We start from the raw sequence: 23,255 nt of genomic DNA on the forward strand, positions 1-23,255 counted from the left end.
AATGCAAGTTAAAATCAATTAGTGTTTAGTCCTCTTGGGCTTTTGTAACCTTATGTCAGAAACTGTAAGCTTATAAATTACAAATTCTACTTCTCATAGTTCTGGAGTCTGTGAAGCCCAAGATCAGGTGTGAAAAGATTTGATATGTGGTGGAGGGCATGTGTGGAGGGCATGTGTGCATGTGCATGTGTGGAGGTATGTGTGTGTGTGTGTGTGTATATGTATATATATATATATATACACACACACACACACATACCTGTGATAAAGTTCAATTTATAAATTGGGCACAGTAAGAGATTAACAATCGTAACTAGAACAATTATAATAATATACTGTAATAAAGGTTATGTAAATTTGGTCTGTCTCTTTAAAGAGTCAGATAAGTCAGTTTATGGTATATGGGTGAAATCACAGAAAGTCATGTGACTCTACTTTGTGTACAACCAGAGACATGAAAAATTGTGCTCTGTATGTGTAATATGAATTTAATTGCTTTCTGCTACATATATTACAAAGTAGAATACATTAAAAAAAAGAAAACAGTACGTAGAGGGAGGCTACTGCAATTCTACTAATAAGCATTCTTTAGGTCCTGCATTGTGTTTTTTCTAATACTAAAATTACCCCCACTTTGTTTTAAAAAGACACTGAATGATGTGACATCTTATTGTTGGAATATTTTTGAGTAGTCCTCAAAAGGATGACAGCACCCCATTCTACCTCTGCCCCAATATTGGACGATATCTGGTGACATTTTTGGATGTCACAACACAAGGCAGGGTGCTACTACTGGATAGAAACTACAGAAGCTGCTAAACATTTTGTAATATGCTGGATAGTCCCCAGTAGCAAAGAATTACTTTGTACAATATGTCAACAGTGCTGAGCTAGAAACCCTACTTAACTTGGATGAAAAGTATATGGGCCATCATTCCATGGGCCTTGCTGTTAGTGTTTTTATGGAGTATACCATCCTTTTAAATGGCTTCTTAAAGAACAAAAAGTAAATTACCAAGCTCTTAATTGACAGTGAACATAATTCTTAATATTTAATATTCCATTAATCACAAATAGTCACTTCCAGTGCTGGAAACTAGCACAATATAGAAGATTCTCAATAAATCTTCAGTGGGAAGATGGAGAGGTGCACAGCTTTCCTGATGTACTTTCAGAACTTGTGTTTTTCAAGTTGGATAAGATGCCTGATCATCACCCTAATCCCAATTCCAGGTGTGTTCTCCAAGCTTTCGTGGAAGTCCGTCCCCACTCTACGTACCCTCATACCCTTGTGTAGTTATTAACAAGAGGTTGAAGCACCTTTTCTAAGGAAATAATGGCAATAGTTGGAGTACACTGACACTTCTATATGTCATTGTGTAGGAGCTAACTTTAAGTTTTTTCCCCCACAGTAACTCGCTTTACTTCACAAGGGAGAAAATGCTGGGGTAGTAAATGACAGTTAAGATTCAGACATGTCATGTTTCATAGCAAATCTGTGCTCTTAACTACTACAAAACTTTTTTTTCCTCACTGTGGTAGGCATTGTGCTGTACTACCAAGCCATACCCAGCCCTCTTCTTTGTTATCCTTATTTTGTTAGTGGGTTTGGGGATCAAACCCAGGACTTCATGAACACTAGGAATTAACCCCCACCCCCCATTCCCCTAGCCTTTTAAAAACTTGTTTCCCAGACTGACCTCCAAATTGGGTTTTCCTGCCTCAGCCTTCAGAGTAGCTGGCATTACAAGGCATGCACCCCCATAACCAATAAAACTTTTTTGTTAATATAATTTTGTTCTCAAGAGCCAAAATGCCTAGGTTTGAATTCTGGATCTTCAGTATTATTATAGGAGAGTTATTTAACACATCCCCATTTCTGAAGTATGCATAGTGTGTCACCCTTGAGGTTGTTGGCTTCTGTTAGTACAGAAGTTTTAATTCTTGATGATTATAATTAATATCTTTATAGAAAGAATTTGTGACTGCCTCGAATATTATATGGGTCTTGCCCTTAAAGACTTTGTAGTCTATTTGGGAAGACAAGAAAAGTAAACATGAAAACTGATAAACATATAATCAGGTAATTGTTAAATGATTAATAGATAGTATAAATGCAAAGAGATATAGTTTGGGAAATTCATTTGCACTTAAAGACTTTTCTTTTTAACTAAATAACAATTTCTTTTAAGTTTTATTGCCAGCAACTTTTGTGCCAATTTTATCAGGTTATTGGCTTTCTCCAGACTGTGCTTTTTTTTTTTTTTTAAATACACACTGAACTCTCTGGTTTACTGTCTCCAAACCCTTATCATTGTCATCCTGTCTAATACCCAGCAGGCTCACTGGAGTGTTAGTGGGAGTTGGCACCATTGTTTTTGGATTCCAACATTAGCTGCTCCTTTAATATTGATCGTCAGTGGTTTACCTGTCCATTGTCAGCTTCCTTTTCCATTCCCTAGTGGGTGTTTCCAAATATTTATGCCTCTTTTCTTACCCATTAGATATCATAATATCCTTTCATTTTACAAGTAAAATACTTGTAGCCAGCAACACACCTTATTTCCTTTCCTAGCTGGCATCACTTAGGTTCTTGTTACTAATACCTCACCTTTTGATTGCTCCCCTCTCTTGAAGTTGGGCCCATCTACAGCATCAGATACCAGTCTCAGTTCTATCTCCTACCAGTTCTGTCTCCTCTTTCTCCCTTTTATTTTATTTTATTTTTTTGAGAAGCTAGGGATTGAATTTAGGGCCTTCCTTGCACATGTTAGGCAAATGTTCTATGCTGAGCTGACTTTTCCCCTACTACATCCTATTATCTTCTTAGTGTGACAGCCTTTTTTACATGTTTGTCTCATCTCTGTCTTCTAGTCCTTTCTCTAGTATTAACTAACAGGAAATTAATTACGTATCTAAAAATCTGCAGGATCTCTCATTGCCTTTACTTGATTAAAAATCCAAATTCCACAGCACGTTTTTTAATAATAGATTCAGATAAAATTGAGTTATGATCTTGTCCCAATTCACAAAGGGGTAGATTGTTTAATGTTTTATGTTTTTCTCTAGTTTTCTTACAATTTTATTACCTTCTACAATTTTTGTCATCATTTGATAAGAAATGATTTGAATGATATTTATACTTGGTATTTAAGTTTATAAACGTCCAGTTTTGAGGGCCTTTCATAATTTGACTATCCATTTCATAAGCTTTATTCACTGCTATAGCTTAAATCATAATCATCCTGAATTTATTTCAGTTCCTATTACTTAGTCATTGCAAAACTTTGGGAAAGACAGTCCAAGTAGTATTAACAACACATTTTGGTAAATTATGAGAATTGCATGAAATACTGCTAAGTTCTTAGTTAAGGGACTGCACATAATAAATACTCAAGAAACATTTGCTACTGCATTTCCTTGTTGTGGTTGTATTATTCCTCAGCTGGAATCCCACTGGACCCAGTGTGCAAGGTTGTTTGTGCCTGGACTACACTACTCCAAGTCCGGGAATGGAATGCCTTCTTTTCTTCTCCTCCCACTTCCTGTGTCTACTTTTCCTTTAGAGTTCTGCTAAATTTTACCTGACACATAGTTTTCTATCATGCACCCTCTCCTTTACATGCGCATCTGTTTATTGTGGCGCATTTTATACATAACTGTTTTAATCATTATATTCCATTACCATTTTGACCTTGAGTTCCCTTTTAGTGTACAGAATAATTCTTAATTTATTTATATTCTGGTATTACTTGCTGTGCCTTATAACTAACAAGTTGTTTGTTTTCAGTCAGTAAATTTAAATGCTATCATAGGATATATCATTTGATCCAAACAGCCATGCTATGTTAGGTAGATGGTGTTAGAGCTCCAGTTTTCAAAGAGGAAACAGGCTGGGTGAGATTAAATGAATTTTTCCCAGGCCACTTCTTGTGTAAGTGCTATAAAACTAGAATTCCTCACATTTAATAACTCATTACGTAGATGTTCTCTTGTGTTTTACATTTGTCCTCCTTTACAATCTAAATAGAATAGCATTTAAATTTGGTGAAAGTATTTCTTGGTGATATCTTTGAAATAATCTTGGCTTTTGTTTGGTGATGTGTAAAAACACTTCAAGAATTGGGATTTGTTGATTCATAATTGGTATGATTTAATCTCTGTAGAGCTTACTTCTTTATAATATTTGGTAAGATAATTGGGTGAGTAAATGTATTTAAGACATTGAACTTTTAATAGAACATTTGCTTAATAAATGTGTAGTCAGAATAGCTTGTACTTGAAGGACTTAATATTGTAGTTTTTCAGAATTAATCCAGTTTTCCATTTGAATTAGGCTTCATTAAATTTTATACATTTAGCAATATCCTTCTCATAATTATATATTTGCATGCAAATGATAAGCTTTTCTTAGTCCTTACATGGGATTGTCTTTTTAGGGTCATATAATAATAAATGTGAATGACTTAATGTTTTATATGGCTTTTATATTCAATGAAAACCATTGATTTTAACAGTTGGAGGAGGAAAGGTGGGGATGGAGCAAGATTATAAATTATTTAAATCCACTTTACCAGTGTAAATGTTTTAGTTATTCTAGAAGTTGTAACTGAGGTTTGTTCCACATGATAAATACCAAAGAATGGAGACGTTTGTTCTTTTAAAAAACAAAGTTTAGAGTTGAATAGGAATAATATGTACTGTTCTTCAAGTTTCATTCACAGATTTTTCTATATTGTTTCTGTCTTTAAGTTTGCTTGTTTAAAAAGTATCACAAGCAACCCTCTTGTTACAAAGCAAAGTAAAAAAAGAATATTTTATCAAAATTTAATAAAAATGTAATAGTAGTAACTTGTAATTTGATTTTAGGGAAGCCATGCGAAATTATTTGAAAGAGAGAGGAGATCAAACAGTACTTATTCTTCATGCAAAAGTTGCACAGAAGTCATATGGAAATGAAAAAAGGTAAGATTTACCTTTTTTCCTCCCTGGTAGGTAGTTAATTATAGTTATCATAAATTTATAAATGATGATTAATATTCATGTCTGAGGATGGTTTCTATTAGTACCAAGAGAGGGGAAAAGGATTTATCTCTTGAAGGGGAAAACCAAAGCAACGTGGCATACTGAAGCCAGGAGAATTTAATGAAGATCATCTGGCTAACTCTCTGATTTTACAAAATGAAGTAATCCACAAGTTTTCTTTTTGACTGTTTCCTAAGTGTTTCAATGATATATTAGCTGATTCACAAAGAAGCTTTCTTTTTGGTGGAAAAAAATGTAGTTTGTTTATGAACAAATGTAACTCCCAAAGTACCATTTTAAACGAAGAAGGCTAAACCAACTCCTGATCCTAAAACTGGCTGAGCTTGGTTTGTTGAGCAATGGAGGCATTGTAAAGAGCTCCAGGCCCTCTCCCGTGGTTGTTCTAGTTGTTGTTGAGTAACTGCCCTTGCATGCCATGGAGGTGTTATGCCTGTAGTCTCAGCTGTTCAGGAGGTTGAAGCAGGAGGATCACTTGTGCCCCAGAGTTTAGAGGTAGCCTGGGCAAAATAGCAAAACTCCTGTCTCAAAAAAAAAAAAAAATGGGGAGGGGGGTTGGGATATTGTCAGTGATGGACAACTTGCCTAACAAGCCCAAGGCCCTGGGTTCCATCTCTAGTACTGTAAAATCAAAAAGAAACTTCAGAAATTATCTATAAAGTTGATTAGCCAAAACTAAATTAAAGCAAAGTTATCTTTAACAGAATTTTCACAATATTATGAATTTCAATATTTTTGTGTTTAATTTTGGACTTTAAGATTTTGTCCCATCCTCTAAGCAAGTGTTCTACCCAGGAGCTATATCCTCATGTCCAAAATAATCATTATTTATGATGCAGTTGTTTTGCGGGGTAAGAGGTATGGGGGAGGGAATCCAGGGCCCTCAGACTTGTAAGCATGTGCCCCAGCACCAAGCTATACCCATTTTAGCTTTTTCACTTGATTCCTAAGTTTTTTTTCAATAGTCTCTTGAATCTTAAAGATTTTTTTGGATTTGCTTCCAAGGCACCAAAGTGAGATGGGAGAAAGAATGAAGATGCAGATTTGGGACTTGGGTTAAAAGGAATGAGTGAGTCTGGCACAGTGGCACACACCTGTAATCCCTGCAGCTCAGGAGGCTGAGGCAGAGGATCACTAATTCAAAGCCAGCCTCAGCAATTTAGTGAGGCCCTAAGCAACTCAGCACGGCCCTGTCTCTAAATAAAATATTAAAAAGGGCTGGGATGTAGTTCAATGGTTAAGAACCCCTGGATTCAATCCTTGGTACACCACCCCACCCCACTCCACCCCACTCCACATATATTACCTTGCAATAGAGGGGGGAAAACCCACTAAATTTACCTGATGTTTTAAAAGTGTACTAGTAAAGAACTATTAATGCTAGGTAACTGGCAACTCTGAGGCTTCTTTTGAGGATTAGGTCTGACTGGTCCTTAACTCACTGCTTGCTCTCTTGCTCATCCAGGTTCAGGTTCGTTTTTGGTGTTTATTTTTGCATTTTGTTTTGTTTTGGTACTGGGGATTGAACCCAGGGGCACTTTGTAGTATAATTGAGTTACATGGCCAGCTCTTCCCCTCACCCCCTCTTGAAACAGGGTCTTACAAATAAGTTGCTTAAGGCCTTGGTAAATTGCTGAGGCTGGCCTTGAACTTTTGTAATCCTCTTGCCTTGGCGCCTAGCCCATTCAGGTTCAGGTCTTTTTGAGGAGTTGCTGAGGCATAGGCATGAGCACAGTCTGTTTGGTCATGGCTCTTTGGCATGTAAAATAACTCCAGTGAGTGATACTACAAATATTTGGACAGGAATTTTTATTTGAAATTTTAAAATTGAATGGGGAGGAAGGAGGAAAGAGTAAAAGGTGGAGAACATGAACTGAAATCCAATTCTGTGTATGTACGGATTTATCACAATGAACCCAACTACTATTCATAACTATAATGCTCTAATAAAATGTTCTTAAAAATTATTCTTGATATTAGCTTTTATGCCTAATAACTAATACGTATTGACATAGCACATCCATTATCCTGTTTGTGTTAGTAGTTGGTTTTAATTTTTCAGTAAAGAATGTCTTACCAAGTCAAAAATAAAACTTTTTAAAACATTGTTTTGCTGGGCATAGTGGTGTGTGCTGTAATCCCAGCAGTTCCAGAGGCTGAAGCAAGAGGATTGCAGGTTCAAGGCCAGCCTCAGCAATTTAGGGAGGCAATAAGCCATTTCGTGAGACCTTATCTCAAAATTTAAAAAATTCTTTTAAGGGCTGGTGGTATGGCTCAGTTGTTAAGTGCCTTTGGGTTCAATCCCTGGTACCAAAAAAAACAAAACAAAACATTGTTTTCTCAAGAGGAAATATTAATATGCCATTTGACATATTAACGTTCAACTTTATTCTGAGGTAATTAGCAATAGTGAGGCTGTTGAGACAATTAAGAATAAAGCTTTCTAGACAGACTGTGATTCTGAAATAATAATAGGAAATGCATTGATTGGAGTAACTGATATGTAAAAAGGTTCTGAATGTGGCCCTTGGAACTGAATAACCATCAAAGTTTAATGATTCAGCAAAGGTAGTCAAAAGATATAAATGACAGGAGTTTGGATTTTTGTCTGCCCAAACTTCTTGTACACATTGGACTGAATTTAAAAACCACCTTTGATTCTGTGAGGTGTTTCCCAGATCTCTTCTTGAGATTTGAGGAAAAACTTGTTGAATCATTCTCTGATTATTTGAATTATGAAATTAAAATATAAAATGTGTATATCGCCACCAAGTGGCAGAGAAAAGCATTGTTATAGTTGTTTAGAATTATTAGGAAAGATGAGAAGAGAAAGGCAACATTGTTTCATTGAATCTTTATAGCAGCTATTAAACTCAAGCTAACTCCTTACTGGTTAAACTCCTCACTGAGTGTTTAGTTCATATTGACCAATTGTCCATTTTTTAAAAAAATAATTAATTTCACACATTATCATAGAGATTTATTTAATTTTTTCTCCTGTCAATTATATGGCCTTTTGGTTTCATCCCTATTCCCTTTAATTTATTTGTCTGTATTCCTTTTTTGGTGTATGTGTGTACACCTCCCCCGCTCCCCACACACACACTCTATTTTTTTGTACTGAAGATTGAAGCCAGAGGAGGCACTTTAACACTAGCTATATTCCCAACCTTTTTTATATTTTTTGAGACAGGGTCTCACCAAGTTGCTTATTAGGGCTTCAATAAGTTGATGAGGCTGACCTCAAACTAGCAATCATTCTGCCTCAGCTTTCCTAGTCTCTGAAATTATAGGTGTGTGCCACCGTGCCCAGTTATGTTTTTAAATTGACTGCTGTATTACTACTGAAGTTTATGGAAGTGAAAATTTGATTCATTCACTAATTTTTGTTGTTGTTGTTGTTTGTTTGTTTTTGTTTTTTAGGGGAAGTGGCAATATTGGGATACTTAGGAAATGATTTTTACCAGCTCACAATAGAAATCTTCTCAATGTTAAGATTATATTCAATTTGCTGTTTTCTTATCACAGCTTTTCTGAAAAGGGATTGATATATAAACAAGGTCATCTCATAGTCCATTAAAGAGTTTTCATTTTTTTCTTAGATTTATTAGATGATTGGAAAGCCGGGTATTGAGCATTGATCCCAGGGGTGCTTAACCACTAAGCCACATCCCCAAGCCCTTTTTATTTTCATTTTGAGATAGGGGCTCACTAAGTTGCTTAGGCCCTTGCTCAGTTGCTGGGACTGGCCTTGAACATGCAATCCTCCTACCTCAGCCCGCCCACCCCACCCCTAAGTCACTGGGATCATAATCCTGCATCACTGTGCCTAGCAGGAGGTTTTTTTGTCGTTGTTGTTTGTTTTATCTATTTGCCTAATTCATATCTTGTTATTTTCATGCATTTTGACACAGCACTCCTGAGAAAAATAAGACTACTCCTTCTTTTATTGTTTTAGCCCTCTCTGTTTTTCAAATATGAAATAAAAATACGTTTTGAGATGACTCTTTGAGATTTGACTGCTACATTTGCTATACTATCTTAAAGTTCAGCTCTTCAAGTTTTATAGCTGGTGTGCCAATTTACTAAGGAGTCTTAATATTAGTGTTTAATAAAATACTTGAAAGTTTCCAAAATTGATGCCTTGTCAGCCTCCTCAGAGCATACTAGCCTAAGTATCTGGATTTGTGCCATGGTAAGCATTGGGTGACTCACAGCATTAGAAGCCAGAACAATCCCTGATGTGGACTTAATCTGAACCTACTCCAAAACTGGCTCAGTTAATCTAGGCATTCCTCCAAACTTAGAGTGACCTGAAACTGGACACACTACCAAAGCTGTGACCTTTATATTCATGCCTTCAGTGTGTATAGAGAAAGGTACTCTTCTTTTGGTTTAGATAAATATGAGAAGCCTACAGAGGCTTCCCTCCTTACTCCATTTGATTTCTAGAGCCCACTTGGTCTATCATTACCCCTGGCTTCATCTCCTATTGATCCCCCTTTTCTCCATCCAGCTGCTTTTCTGTTTCCCCACTGTCAATCCTTGTTCCTACTTCAGAGCCTTTTGCACTTGCTCCCCATTCAGTGGAAATGCACTGTTCTCAAACATCCCCATGATTTTAGATTGTGACGTAAGGTCAAGTCCTTAAATGTGATTCACATTTCACGTATTTCCAGTACTCTATCCCTGCTTCCCCCGCCCCGATACTTATAACCAACTAACAGAGTATACATGTTATTTTAATCCTTTTTATTGTGTCTCTCTTATTAGAGTATACTTTCCACGAGGACAGGAATTTTATCTGATTATTTTGCTTGTTTGATTTTTACCACTAATTTCCCAGTGTCTGGTATACATTGAAGATGTTATAAATAATTTGAAGAAATAATGAATATTAAATAAACTGAGCTTACTTTTTATAAATTACTTCTGAAGTAGTTTTGATAGTGTTGAAAAAAGTGGCCATCCTGAATTTTGAGTCAGTTCTTTGGATATTGTAGTAGATTCTCAGGGGGAAGCAAACCAGAAGTTATACTTCTTACCTGTAGGACGTCCAAAGTCACATCCAGCCTGCTAGTGTCTGTGCACACAGCATTTGTATGCATGAATACAGGTGCATAACAGTTTTTACGTTTAAGTCTGCCCACTTTTGGTCCATGGAGTGTAAATAAGTGTAAATTGCTTGCCAAATTTTAAAATAGGAATTTCATACAAAATTTGATTTCAGGTGTCTATCAAACAGAAGGTGTGACAAATACCAGGCCCACATATCCTTAATTCATCAATGCATGAGTTTATATTCACACAGTTGGCCACTCGCTATTGTTTTCTTACAATTAGAGCCACACACCAGTAGCTGAGTATCATTGCATTTTAAGCTCTTATTTTCTTACAGTAGAATTAACAGAGTTAAGAAACATTTCTCCTATACTCATAACTATCCAAAAAGTAGGAATTACTGTGAGGACTGTTTTTGTTTGTTTGTTTTTTAGAAAGAAGAAGAAACCTATTTATTTGGATAATTAAAGGATAGTTTCTACTGGTTTATTGTACACTTGGTTCATTCAGTTATATTACCTGGCCCCTTCTGAGTTTTCAGGCCTGTGGGAAAAACATGACATAAATGTTTTAATGTATGTACGTGTCAGCAAGTATAATTGAGCAAAAGTGAACTGCACCTACATAAGGACTGGATTCATAGCCTGAGCTATATAAAATATGGGGTTTGAACTAGGCTTTGAAGCAGTTTTTTTTTAATTGACAGAGATTATAAGGAAGGTCTTCTAGGTAGGAAGAATTTGTGAGGGTGGTTTTGGGCTACTAGAGAAGCAAACCTGCTACTAGTCTCTGAGTTGGAAGAAAGGAGTATATTATTCCTTTTGTATGTACTATTTCTTAGTTATTTACAGTGCACAAGATGTTCCAGGTGTAAGATACATAGAACACAAACAACACTGCTTTCACAGATCTCTCATGCAGTGATCCATTTTGCTTTCAATCTTTAATTACTTAGTTTTATTAATATTTTAAATATTTATACTTGAAGCGTTGTTCTAAATGCTATTTCCCAGGTGAATTAGCAAATAAAGTTAAATGTAATATATATAGTAATAATAGTATTAATTATCTTTGTGGGGGGACGTACTGCGGATTGAACTCAGGGTCACTCAACCCCTTAGCCACATCCCCAGCCCTTTTTTGTATTTTATTTAGAGACAGGGTCTCACTGAGTTGCTTAGTGCCTCAGCCTCCTGAGCCATTGGGATTACAGACATGCGCCACTGCGTCTGGCTAATTCTATTAGTTTGAGTAGACCTCAATTAGTAATCACAGATTCTATGATGGGATGTCAGGTTTTGTATATTTATTTGATTTGTTGAAATCAAGTAGTTTAAACTTTGAGCTATATGAAAAGTTTTCTGCTCTAAGAAGTATATAGAATAACCAAATGCATGACTTCAGTATTTTAACCTGAACAGATATGGAAGTTTTTATTTCTATCCTATGGACATAATTATTTGCATAACAAAAGGCTTCACTGAAATTTTTCATTAGGGGATTCACTCAGCACCATTTCAATGTGGTTTTCGTTTCATTTGTTCAGGAAAAGGAAATGTCTTGAATCTAATTACTTTGTGTTTTGAGGGTTTTTTTCCCCCCTCCCCAATTATTCTTTAGGTTTTTTTGTCCTCCTCCTTGTGTATATCTTATGGGCAGTGGATGGAAGAAAAAAAAAGAACAAATGGAACGCGATGGTTGTTCTGAGCAAGAGTCTCAACCATGTGCATTTATTGGAATAGGCAATAGTGACCAAGAAATGCAGCAGCTGAACTTGGAAGGAAAGGTAAGTCAAGGCAGTTGGTTCCCTGTAAAAGTGGCACCAGTATGTAGTTTCCATATTCGTTTTTGTGCAAGTGATTTTTTTAATGGCTGTTAGTGACAAATTTATTGTATATATAAATCAGAACCAGAAATATTCCTCTCACATATCTGTAGTCTCAGCTGTTGACATCTAAAGGTGATAGGCAGAAAATTTCTGCAACTAGCTAGCAGTTTTAGGATGCTGCAAGTCAGATATCCTTTGGAGTTGATGAATTTAGGAAGCTAATTATTTATCTTCTGTCAGGAATGTTTGTTATCAATGAAAATGCCATCATCAGTAATGTTTTACTCTCTTAATCTTTTTTAAATACTACTTCTTAGCAGTGATACAGGCAAATTCTTGGTGGGGGAACTTTTATCTGGATCATAAAGATTATACTTTACCTAACAGCAATGCAGAGCAGAGCTGTGCTATAGACAAGAAGACAAGCGTTAGCACTAGTCAAACTTTTAGAGGTTTTTCTTCAAACAAGTTTTCAAGGGAAATAAATTTATCCACTAGGTTTACTAATTGTATTTTGTGTTTTTAGAAAGTAGGAACTACTTAGTGCCTAAGTACTGATAAATAATTATTTAGTCATTTAGAATTTATTATTATTTTCCCTTAATATTAAAATTCAGAAAATGGTTTTGATCTCAATGATTATGTGAATGTTTTTCAGTGCATAGAGGCCATTTCCTTGTTTAGTACATCTTTTTTGAACATCTTGGTTTTGCTGTGTTGTATTTGGCACTAGGGATTGAGGCTGGAGGATGATATGGAAGATATAAGCTAGGGAATTTGTATTCTCAAATTTAGTTTTAGTCATTTTACAGAAAGTGAGTACTAAAGCAAGCCACTTTCAAATCTACTTTGTTTGTTTCATTGTAGTTATTATTGATCAGGTTTCTTCATAACATTATTATGGATTTTCAGTTAGTTTGGGAACATCAGAGCTTCTGCTTACCAGTGTGTATAATTTTTTAAATTCAGCTTCATTACTCATTTTATCCAATTCCAGCTTCAGTAATTTTATCTTTCATGGAGGTAATACCAAACAAACCAGCCAATAGCATCACTGACTACCTTTCCCAGCATCATGGTATAGTACCACCATGTTTAAATCCTATACCCTTAAGTACTGCATCAGTGTGAAGATCTTCTTAATATCCTCTATTATATCTTTTCAAATCTTCTGTCATTACACCTTTTCCCAAGACCTGCACATTAGCAGAGAAGAACATCTGGGAGCTGAGCATTTAACTAGCTTTTAAAACACCTGCTATTAGAGTAGTACAGTGTCTGTATGCCAAATATATTTAATTCATGTTAAGTTTAATTTTAATGGAAAATGCTATTAGAGAAGTATGTATAAAGTAGTACTAGGTTACAGTCAGTAGAAAGTACTCCAGGCAGAAAGAGCAACATAATCATGGGCTTGGAGCAGAAGGGTGTAAGAATATGGTTTATCCCAGGTGGACAAAGACTTACTGAGTAGAGGAGATTTGTTACATCGTAGTTCTTATTTTTAAAAAATCAAATATTCCATATTCTTGATAGCATTATTTTGTTACTATAATCCAATTATTTTGCTTTTTTTTTCTTGCATTAGATCTGCTATTTTTCATTTCAGGGCAGTGTTTTATTTATTAGCGATCTTGTCTTCAAAGAGTCGGTTTTAAGTTAAACAATGTTTATTATTTCTGGAAAGATAACTATATGCCATTTCTGCTCTGGAATCCCACTAGCTAATATAATTTAACCTTTTAGTATGTCAGAGCACTTGTAATTTAGTTTTTGTTTGCTTATTTTCTTGGAGTCTTAATATTTTTTGCGAGTCAGTGACTTTCTCCTTTTTTCTCATGGAATGTGAATAGTATGTGGTCAGTGGCCTTTGATTTTTTTTTTTAATTATTTGTTTATAAAGTTATCTCAGGTATGATTTTTGCTGACTCATTTACTGTAATTAAGACTATATATTTTTTTCTTTCCAAGGAGATACATATGTGTGCTTTTTCCTTAAATGTTTCCCAATCTATTTATACTAGATTTCATTATTTTTCTCTTTCCTGATACAGATCATATCCATTAAGGTTAACACTCAAAATTAAATGATCTTAACCTTTTTAAGCTTTCCCATTGGAATACAATTCCCTTTATCTAGATAAACATTTTCATTTTTATGCTTCTTGTTACCATTTGCTTTAGTGCATTGGTACCCATTTTAATAAACCTCATCTTGTGTTGCAGAATTTCATTGTTTGGGCTTAATTTGACCTTTAGTGCGGTCATTTTTAAAAGTGTGGTGAACCCATGGACATAGTAGCTACATGTGTCATCTTCTGAGAGTCTAGCGTGAAAAGAGCTAGGTGACTGAAAAGTACTGTTTTTATTCTTTGTTTACTGTTATTAGTGTTGTTGTATTTTGCCTCCTGCAGAGCAGTTTCCCAAAAATTTTACCCAACTTTTGAATGTATAAAAACTTGAGTATGGAGTATTCAAAGTGGCATTTAAATTTTCTTTTGTAGCTTTCACTATTGAGAAATAGAAATTACTGCAGTATTGTTAAGTATTATTAATGCTGCCTATTAGTAAAACTGCAGACAAAAAAAGCCTGGAACTCATAGGCTATTTCCTAAATGAGTGGCGTTTGCCCTGGTTTTTCAAAGGAACACACAACAGAGGTAGTTGAGGCACTTTTTAATCATAATCTTGGGTTTTTAAAAAAATATATATTTTAGAGTATCATTTTACCCTATCAGGAAAAGTATGTCAGTAATTTATGTACCTCCTCAGGGCTCAAGGGAATAGGAAAGGTGTTAGAGCTTTTAAATATAATTGAAGTAGCAGTATTTTGAAGTATCCTTGCTGTTTTTGAAAGTGCTGAAAACTTTGTTTTCAGCTTCCTGTATATTGTTCAGTTTCCATATCACTGTGGGAAGTTCATCTCCAGCTCCAGAAGCATCGTGTGGGTACCTGACTTGAACTGGTTCCACTTTCATGGTTGGGATCCGAATTCTTGGTATTTGAGCTAAACATGGCTTGTCCTTGTTGAGTGCTGGTTTAGGAAGAGTCACACCTCTTGCTAGAGCTTGTTATATGCCGCCACGGTTTTTGTATTTTATTGACTTTATAAGGAAGATTTTGTATTTTCTGTTCAGAGATCAATTTTGATAATTTTTACAGTTGACCTGTGGGCTGCCCATTGGAATGATTTCATTTAAATCTGATCAAACCTAGTCATGGCCTCTGTTTTAGATACATAACCAGTAAGATTTTGATGCTATTAATACTTTTCTTTCACAGAACTATTGCACAGCAAAAACATTGTATATATCTGATTCAGATAAGAGAAAACACTTCATGCTGTCTGTAAAGATGTTCTACGGCAACAGTGATGACATTGGCGTGTTTCTGAGCAAACGGATAAAAGTCATCTCCAAACCTTCCAAAAAGAAGCAATCATTGAAGAATGCTGACTGTATGTACACTTGAGTTTTGTTCTTTTTCCTGAACTTTCACCAGGAATTGATAGGACACACTTTTTTTATCCACCAGGAATTGAGAAGACACTGCTTTTTCAGTAGCCAATTTATTCTTTTTTTTGTGGGGCGGGGCGGGGGGTGCTTTACCACTTAACCACATCCCTAGCAGCCATTTTTTTTTTTTTTTTGAGAAAGGGCCTCCTTAAATTGCTGAGGCAGGCTTTGAACTTGTAGTCCTCCTGCCTCAGCCTCCCAGGCCACTGGAATTACAGGTTTGTACCACTGTGCCTGGCCAATTCATTCCTTACTAGTACTTTTGGGCCTGCCTGTCATATTGGGGTGTTTTGTTGTTGTTGTTGTTGTACCCGGTACCCGGTAGTGCCTGGTCTGATGAAGCAGTTCTGAACCAGAGATGGTTCCTTATTGCTCCCTAGACGTATTAAAGAAAATGGGACATTTTTTTTCTTTTCATTCTTAGTTACTAGGAAAGAGGTGATGTTTGCATGTGATGTCTTGGGCCAGTGACGCTAAATGTCCTGTAGTGTCCAAGATAGTTCTCATTCCATAAAGAACTGATAAATTAACTGGTTATGATAAAGACCCAGAATGTCAAAAATACCTCTTTAAAAAAACATTAAATGAACTTTCGAATGCCATCCTGAGAACCTAATCAAAATTTTAACATCTCTAGCAGAGATTGCTGTCTCATCAGCAAATTCCTAGACTACCAAAGATACATACTATGTATTTGAATTATACATGGCAGTACCCATGCACAATTTTTTAAAATTTAACTTCATTTTGGAAATTTTCAAATTTATATAAAAGGAAGGAAAAAGTATAATTTAATAATTCACCCAACCTCAGTAATTTTACCAATTTTATTTCATCTTCTTCATCACCACCGAAACTTCTTCTTTTTCCAGCTGCTAGAATGTTTTCATGTAAGTTTCAGACATATTGTCCTTTCAACCAAATTTTCTGCAGTAAGGACTCTTAATACATAATTTTGTTTTAAAACGTCATTACACCTTACAAAGTTGACTGTAGTACTTTCAAGCCATTTAATATCCATTCTCTGTACAGATTTATCAGTGTCTTCTCAGTGTCTTTTTTTCAGTTGTTTTTTTGTTTTGCTGTTTCATTTTACACTTGGTTTGTTCAAACCTAGATCCAAACAAAGTTCAACAAATTTTAATCTGTGATGGCTTCTTATCTTACCCTCATTTTTTCTTTCTGTGACATTTATTTGTTGAATAAACTGGGTCATTTTTCCTGTGGAATTTCCATATTCTGAATTTCGCTGATTATATTCTGTTTCTCATGTTATAAACTGGTAGTTAAACTTTTCAAATTAGTTGATGCCAGGCATGGTGGTGCACACCTATAATCTCAACAACTTGGGAAGCTAAGACAGAAGAATTTCAAGTTTGAGGCCAACCTCATCAACTTACCAAGACCCTTAGCAACTTAGCGAGACCCTGTCTCAAAATAAAAAAATTAAAAGGGCTAGGGATGTGGCTCAATGGTAAAGCGCCCCTGGGTTCAATACCCAGGACAATAAATAAATAAATAAATAAAGTCTGGTACCATGAGTAAATAATAAATAGGCAAGCAAGCTGGTCATTTTCATCCAATCAGAAAGCAAATAATATCTGGTTATCCCTTTTTTGTCAGGTTAGATTGATTATAGTAAGTTTAGTTGTTATAGTAAGTTCATTTGTAATCGAATGGCTATCATAGCCATTATTTCATCAAGGGCTTCAAATGGTGATTTTTTTTTCCCAATTGTTTATTCCTAACCTGCATTTGTTAGTTCAAGTTTTTTCTACATAGAACTTTGCCATATCAAATATTTGCTTCAGAATGTAGTCAATAGAATAAAAGGCAGGATAAATGCTTGTTTACTAATTTGTACAGTAGTATTCTTAGAAACAGTGAGGTTTCAGTGGTTTGGTTTTGTTTGCCTGAATTTCATTTTGTTTTATTATGCACTTATGGGCTTTTATGGTGGATATATTTTATTCTACCCAGCTCTTATTAGTATCATCATTTACTTAATATTGTGGAAAATTTCAGGCACACTAATGTAGGCAGGGTTGCATAATAGGATAAAACCCCTGTGTTCTCCTCTAACTTCAATAGTAATCTTACTTCAGACCAAATCTCACTTTATTTTCAGCTGTACCCCAACCCTAGACCCACTTTCCTCTCTTCTAATTTTAGTTTGATGCAAATCCCAGACATTATGTCATCTGTAAATATCCCTGTGTGGCTGTAAAAGATGATGTTCTCCTGTAATTACAGTATCATGATTACATAAAAACAATATATAAGAGAACTATAAGAAAAAATACTTTTTTAAAGTGTCATCATATACAGTCTGTGTTCAAAGTTAAAATAGTCTCCAAAATGTCAGTTTTTCAATTTATTTGAATCAAAATTGAAATTTTCTGGATATTAAAATATATATTGTGTGGAGATGTTCTTGTGTATTCTTTAACATACACCCTGCCTTGCAGTATATTTGTTCAAAGATTTTAACCATTAATGATTTCCACATCCCGGATTTTGCTAATTTCATCCCTTTGGTATAGTTTAATGTGTTTTTGTGAATTGGTGCCCAAAACAGCTGGATAGTAGTTAAAGTGAAAGACAGGTTTTATTCAGTACTATTGCTATAGGGGGAAAAAGACCTAAGTATAGAACTGAGTATAGAACTGAATTCAGTTTTGAAATACAACAGTCAAGTAGGGATGTACAGCCATGGAATAAAGTGAGGTGGTCAATGGGTAGAAAAATACAAAAAGCAGAGACATCAAAGGTAAGGGAATCTTTGCTAAACTGCCTTAGCAGGAGTCCTGCTAAAGGCAAGCAAAAGTGATCACATATCAAGAGTTGGGGCATGATTTAGAATTTGCTACAGCTGGCTAAGCAAACCATGTATGTTAGTCAGCTTTGTGTCACTGTGACTAAAATACTCCACAAGACCAACTTTTGAGTAGAAGTTTTGGGATCATGGTTTCAGAAATTCAGTCCATTGTCAACCAACTCCATTGCTTTGGGCTCAAGATATGGCAGAATACCATGGCTGAAGGGCAGCAGGAAAGCTGCTTACCTCAGGACAGTTGGGAAACAAAGAGGAGGAAAAGAGCCAAGGGGACAGGATATCGTCTCCAAAGGCTGTTCCCAGTCACCTACCTCTTTCAACCAACACCCCACTTGCCTAGAGTTACCATTCAGAATAGCAGTCCTTTCAGATTATTAATCCATCAAGTGAATTAATTCACTGATTAAATTATGGTTCTTATAATCTAATCATCTTACTTGCATTGGCACAAGGGCTTTGGGGGACGCTGAAACACAGCAGACTCTGTAAAGTTTGTTCAGAAGAGAAATTTTACATGTGGTTAATCTTAGAATCTTGATAAGATTTAAGTTTGTTATTTTGTTGTTGCTGAAGGGCAAGACTACTTCACTGATGGTCATGTGTCTCTTGTATCAGGAGGCATATAATGTCTGGTATTCAGGCTATTTTCAGTTCAAATTACATAGTTGTATTTAACATCTTTAATTTTTGTATTTATATTGAATATTAATTTCTTGAAGGCAGAGAACATATTTCACTTTCAGAATGTTTTCCTAAGTTACATGGAAGGTAACTTTCCTAACTTGTTTTGCACATCTGAAGTAAGTAAAAATTTACTTATGGTAGGTTTCATGCAGTACAACATTTAAGGTATTTTAGAAGACAGCAGTGTTTTCTAAAATCACAACACACAGAGGCAAATGCTTTTCTATGCATATATTCTGTAGGGTAGAACACAGGCCTTTTTTCTTTCAATGATATTTTTTTCATCAGTGAATTTAGGTACACATGGTTTAAATATGTAAATGGTATTAGAATCTATTTAGTATTTTAAAATGATTTTTCCTGTAATTTTTCATTAAACATACCGTGCAGGTCTCATTTTAAAATGACTTCTATGAACATATTTTATATCATTTAGCTTAACATTATTTTTTTTGTTTTTTTTTTTTTTTAGAGAGAGAGAGAGAATTTTAATATTTATTTTTTAGTTATCGGCGGACACAACATCTTTGTTTGTATGTGGTGCTGAGGATCGAACCCGGGCCACGCACATGCCAGGCGAGCGCGCTACCGCTTGAGCCACATCCCCAGCCCAGCTTAACATTATTAATAAGGGTTAACTTGACCTTTTTCATCGTTATCTGTACTTTGTCAGATTAAAATATTTGTCATCAGAATCTGCATTCTGATTCAGATTATACTTTATATTTTTATAATTTTATATATTTATTAATTTATAATAAATAGTCATAACTTGCCAAGCAGAAGTCCCTTCTTATTCTCTCACTCCCACCACCCAGTCACATAAACAGCAGTTGTTTTTTCCTTTGCAGTATGCATTGCCTCAGGAACAAAGGTGGCTTTGTTTAATCGACTTCGATCCCAGACAGTTAGTACCAGATACTTGCATGTAGAAGGAGGTAATTTCCATGCCAGTTCACAGCAGTGGGGAGCATTTTACATTCATCTCTGTGAGTATTAAAATGTGCATTGTTAAATTCTTTTGATAATGAGTTATATGGGTATATTAATTTTTGTCATTTTCCCAAGCAGATAATAAATTCTAAAAGATGATAATTTGATCTTTTTTTCTATCCTCTGTAGTGGATGATGATGAATCAGAAGGAGAAGAATTCACAGTCAGAGATGGTTACATCCATTATGGACAAACAGTCAAACTTGTATGTTCAGTTACTGGCATGGCACTCCCAAGATTGGTAAGGCCTTACTTCTGCTTTAGTGATGTGTGAAGTAAAAATTAATTCTTAAAACAGGAAAGTTCTAACATTCATATATAAAAATATACCTCAATTTTATGCTTTTCAATTTTAAAAGGTAATGTCAGTTATCCCTATTTCTTATAGTTCCTAATCATTTCTTTTTCTTTTCTTTTTTTGGTACCAGGGATTGAACTCAGGGGCACTCAACCACTGAACCACGTCCCCAGCCCTAGTTTGTATTTTATTTAGAGACAGGGTCTCACTGAGTAGGCATCTTGCTTTTGTGAGGCTGGCTTTGAACTCATGATCCTCCTGCCTCAGCCTCCCAAGCTGTTGGGATTACAGGTGTATGCCACCTTGCCCAGCACCCTACCTTATTTCTGAAATGGTTTAAAGACTAGCCTATTACTACAAGTGTTTTGTTTTGTTTTTTGTTTTGATACTGGGGACTGAACCCAGAAGTACTTTACTACTGAGCTTCATCCCCAGCCCTTTTTTATTTTTTCACTTTGAAACAGGGTCTTGTTAAATTGCTTAGGGCCTCATTAAGTTGCTGTGTGTAATCTCAGACTTAAGATTTCTCCTGCCTCGGTTTCTGAGGTCAGTGAGAGTACAGGTATGCGCCACCATGCCCAGCGACAAGTGCATTCTTAACGACCTCCTGTTAGGCTCCTCCTAACAAAGTTTGTGGCAGTTTCCTTTTGGTTGTGTATCTGAACGTGTCGATAGAGGGCACTGTAAGTTACAGTATTTTTTTATTCCTTACTAATGCATATACACTGTTACTCTTTTTTTTTTTTTTTTTTGTGGCACCTGTTTTATTCTTCTATGGGATCAAAGTTTTCAAAAGCATAGAAATTCTTATTCCTTTCAAAATATAAACTTATTTTCATTGGCTTACTGTCTAACAATATAGATTTGTTAAAAATAAATAAAATTTGGTATTTCTTTGGGGGGAAAAGCATAAGAATTGGGGCTTTTTGTTTGCTAGAGCATCTTGAAACTATAAAATTATTTTTCTTAGTAAAATGAAAACAAAAGTCCCTTTCAACTCTCTTCCTTTTCTCAAAGAATATGATTCAGTTATACTAAGGTGACAGGGAATTTATAGGTAAGTTTGTACCAGATCAGATTGAGGGTGTTGGGCAAGTGGAAGAATATTCAGTAATACTGTTCTTTATCGTGCTTTATATTTCATTGGCTTCTGTTTTCTGGGGCTTGATTTCAGCAGAAGCAGATGGGTCTGCAGATCTCTGAATAAATGCATCATTGATTTATCTATTTTTTGTTTTATTTTTCTATTTCATGGCTATACAAGAGGACTTATTTCCCATTCGATATAATAAGCTAAAATATTAGCTTAATACAGATTAATTGAATTATAATACAGTTAATCTATAAAGCATTGAAGTTGCAACAAATTATAACAAAAATTGTAAAGGTAGGGAAGAACAGGTGTAAAAAATGAAAAGAAAGAAGCAAACAAAAAAAAAGTCAACAGTTGTTCAGCTCTTTTCTTCTAGTTTATTGGGTGTTACCCTATTCCAGAGATGACGTTCATTTGCTTATACTAGAGGAGCTCAAGTTCAGAGGCTTATACCTCTGATCTGTAACAGCTTACATGTGGACCATCTAGAAGACAGACCCAAATCTTAAGTGTTTTCACTTAAAGTTTCATGCAAAGTAGAAGCAGTCTTCCTTGCTTGAAAATCATCATTAATTGAATTTTTATATTCAAAGTTATAATAAAAAATTAAGGGATTTATTAGAAAAAAGTTGCAGCACCATCATTAACATACTGATACATGCCCTTCTAGAAATTCTATAATTGAGAAATTCTGACTGCTTTCCTCAGAATCATAGGTAGGGGTTAGTTAGTACACTACTTCCTATACCTCTTGATAATGCAGTTTGATCTCTACTGATGTGCAGTTTTCAACAGGTACAAACATTCTTTAGCTCTTATATGCTCTTAAAAAAATTATCCTCAGCAGATGTGGGGTTGCATGCCTGTAATCCCAGTGATTCAGAACATCAAAGCAGGACTATCACAAGTTAGAGGCCAGCCTCAGCAAATTAGTGAGACCCTGTCTCGACAAATAAAACAAATAAAAAGAACAGGGGATGTAGCTCACTGGTATAGCTTCCCTGGGGATTCAAACCCCAGTACCTCCCCCAAAAGAGAAGAAAGTTGTTAATCCTACCTTATTATCTGAAAGGTTTTTTTAAATATTTATAAAGGTACTGGACACAGTACCTTTGTTTTATTTATTTACTTTTATATGGTGCTGAGGATTGAACCCTTGCACATGCAAGGCGAGTGCTCTGCCATTGAGCCACAACCCCAGCCCTGAAAGTTGTTCTTGATACTTCCTAAAATGTTAGCCTCATTGGAGAGCTTTGCTTGGAAACACTGTTCTTCCCTGACCAAATTTTGGTGGAATAAGTGTCCTAGTGAAAATCCTGGTGTTTTAGAGTGCTCTCAAAACAGATTGTGTATCCAGGTCAAGTCAACTAACTAGAAACTAACTATTAACCCCTTAATTGTACAAACTCATCAGTATGTCAGATACTCCAGGGGTAGGAGCATCTAAGATTTGTTCTATTCCTTAGGTGTTGATGTGTTGAAGTCACACTGGTAGTCTTTGCTCTTTGTGCCGTTTAGAATGCACATCACTCCATTTGGATGAGCAGCCCAATAACATAGAACCAGCCAGTGTTTACTGGGCAGGTACAGTGTTAGGAAAATGAATAAAATAAGCCTCTGTTCTGAGGGCTGTATTCTCTTAGTCTCTGAAATATAGTGATTGCACCAACAAAATGTACAAAACCAGCTTGCTTAGAGGAAAAGGCCTGTTACTCAAGCAGCCCCCAATGTATAATGAATGTACAATTCACCACACACATATCTGAGTTGTAATAAGTTTGTACTCCCTTTTTTCTCAAAATTTCTTTCTCTTAATAGTTAAAAACATTATCAGGGTAAAATTTTAATGCCATTTTGGCTTCTTTATTGGTGAGAACAAAGTCATTCATCAGTGTCTAGGTCT

At 35.4% G+C, this 23,255-nt stretch overlaps 1 protein-coding gene across 10 annotated transcripts in view; it reads left to right on the forward strand.

Moving 5' to 3' along the window:
* Rbpj (recombination signal binding protein for immunoglobulin kappa J region) overlaps positions 1-23,255 on the forward strand; it is a 209,934-nt gene that overhangs the window by 175,939 nt on the left and 10,740 nt on the right. For all 10 annotated transcript variants that reach the window (XM_048784292.1, XM_048784294.1, XM_048784297.1 and 7 more), the window contains 5 exons: positions 4,870-4,965; positions 11,725-11,890; positions 15,215-15,389; positions 19,819-19,956; positions 20,090-20,202. In XM_048784292.1, the coding sequence (XP_048640249.1) occupies positions 4,870-4,965; positions 11,725-11,890; positions 15,215-15,389; positions 19,819-19,956; positions 20,090-20,202 (688 nt within the window). The remainder of the gene's footprint in view (positions 1-4,869; positions 4,966-11,724; positions 11,891-15,214; positions 15,390-19,818; positions 19,957-20,089; positions 20,203-23,255) is intronic.

The sequence above is a fragment of the Marmota marmota genome, unplaced genomic scaffold (genome assembly GCF_001458135.2).
Source record: "Marmota marmota marmota unplaced genomic scaffold, marMar, whole genome shotgun sequence".
Taxonomy (NCBI): domain Eukaryota; kingdom Metazoa; phylum Chordata; class Mammalia; order Rodentia; family Sciuridae; genus Marmota; species Marmota marmota.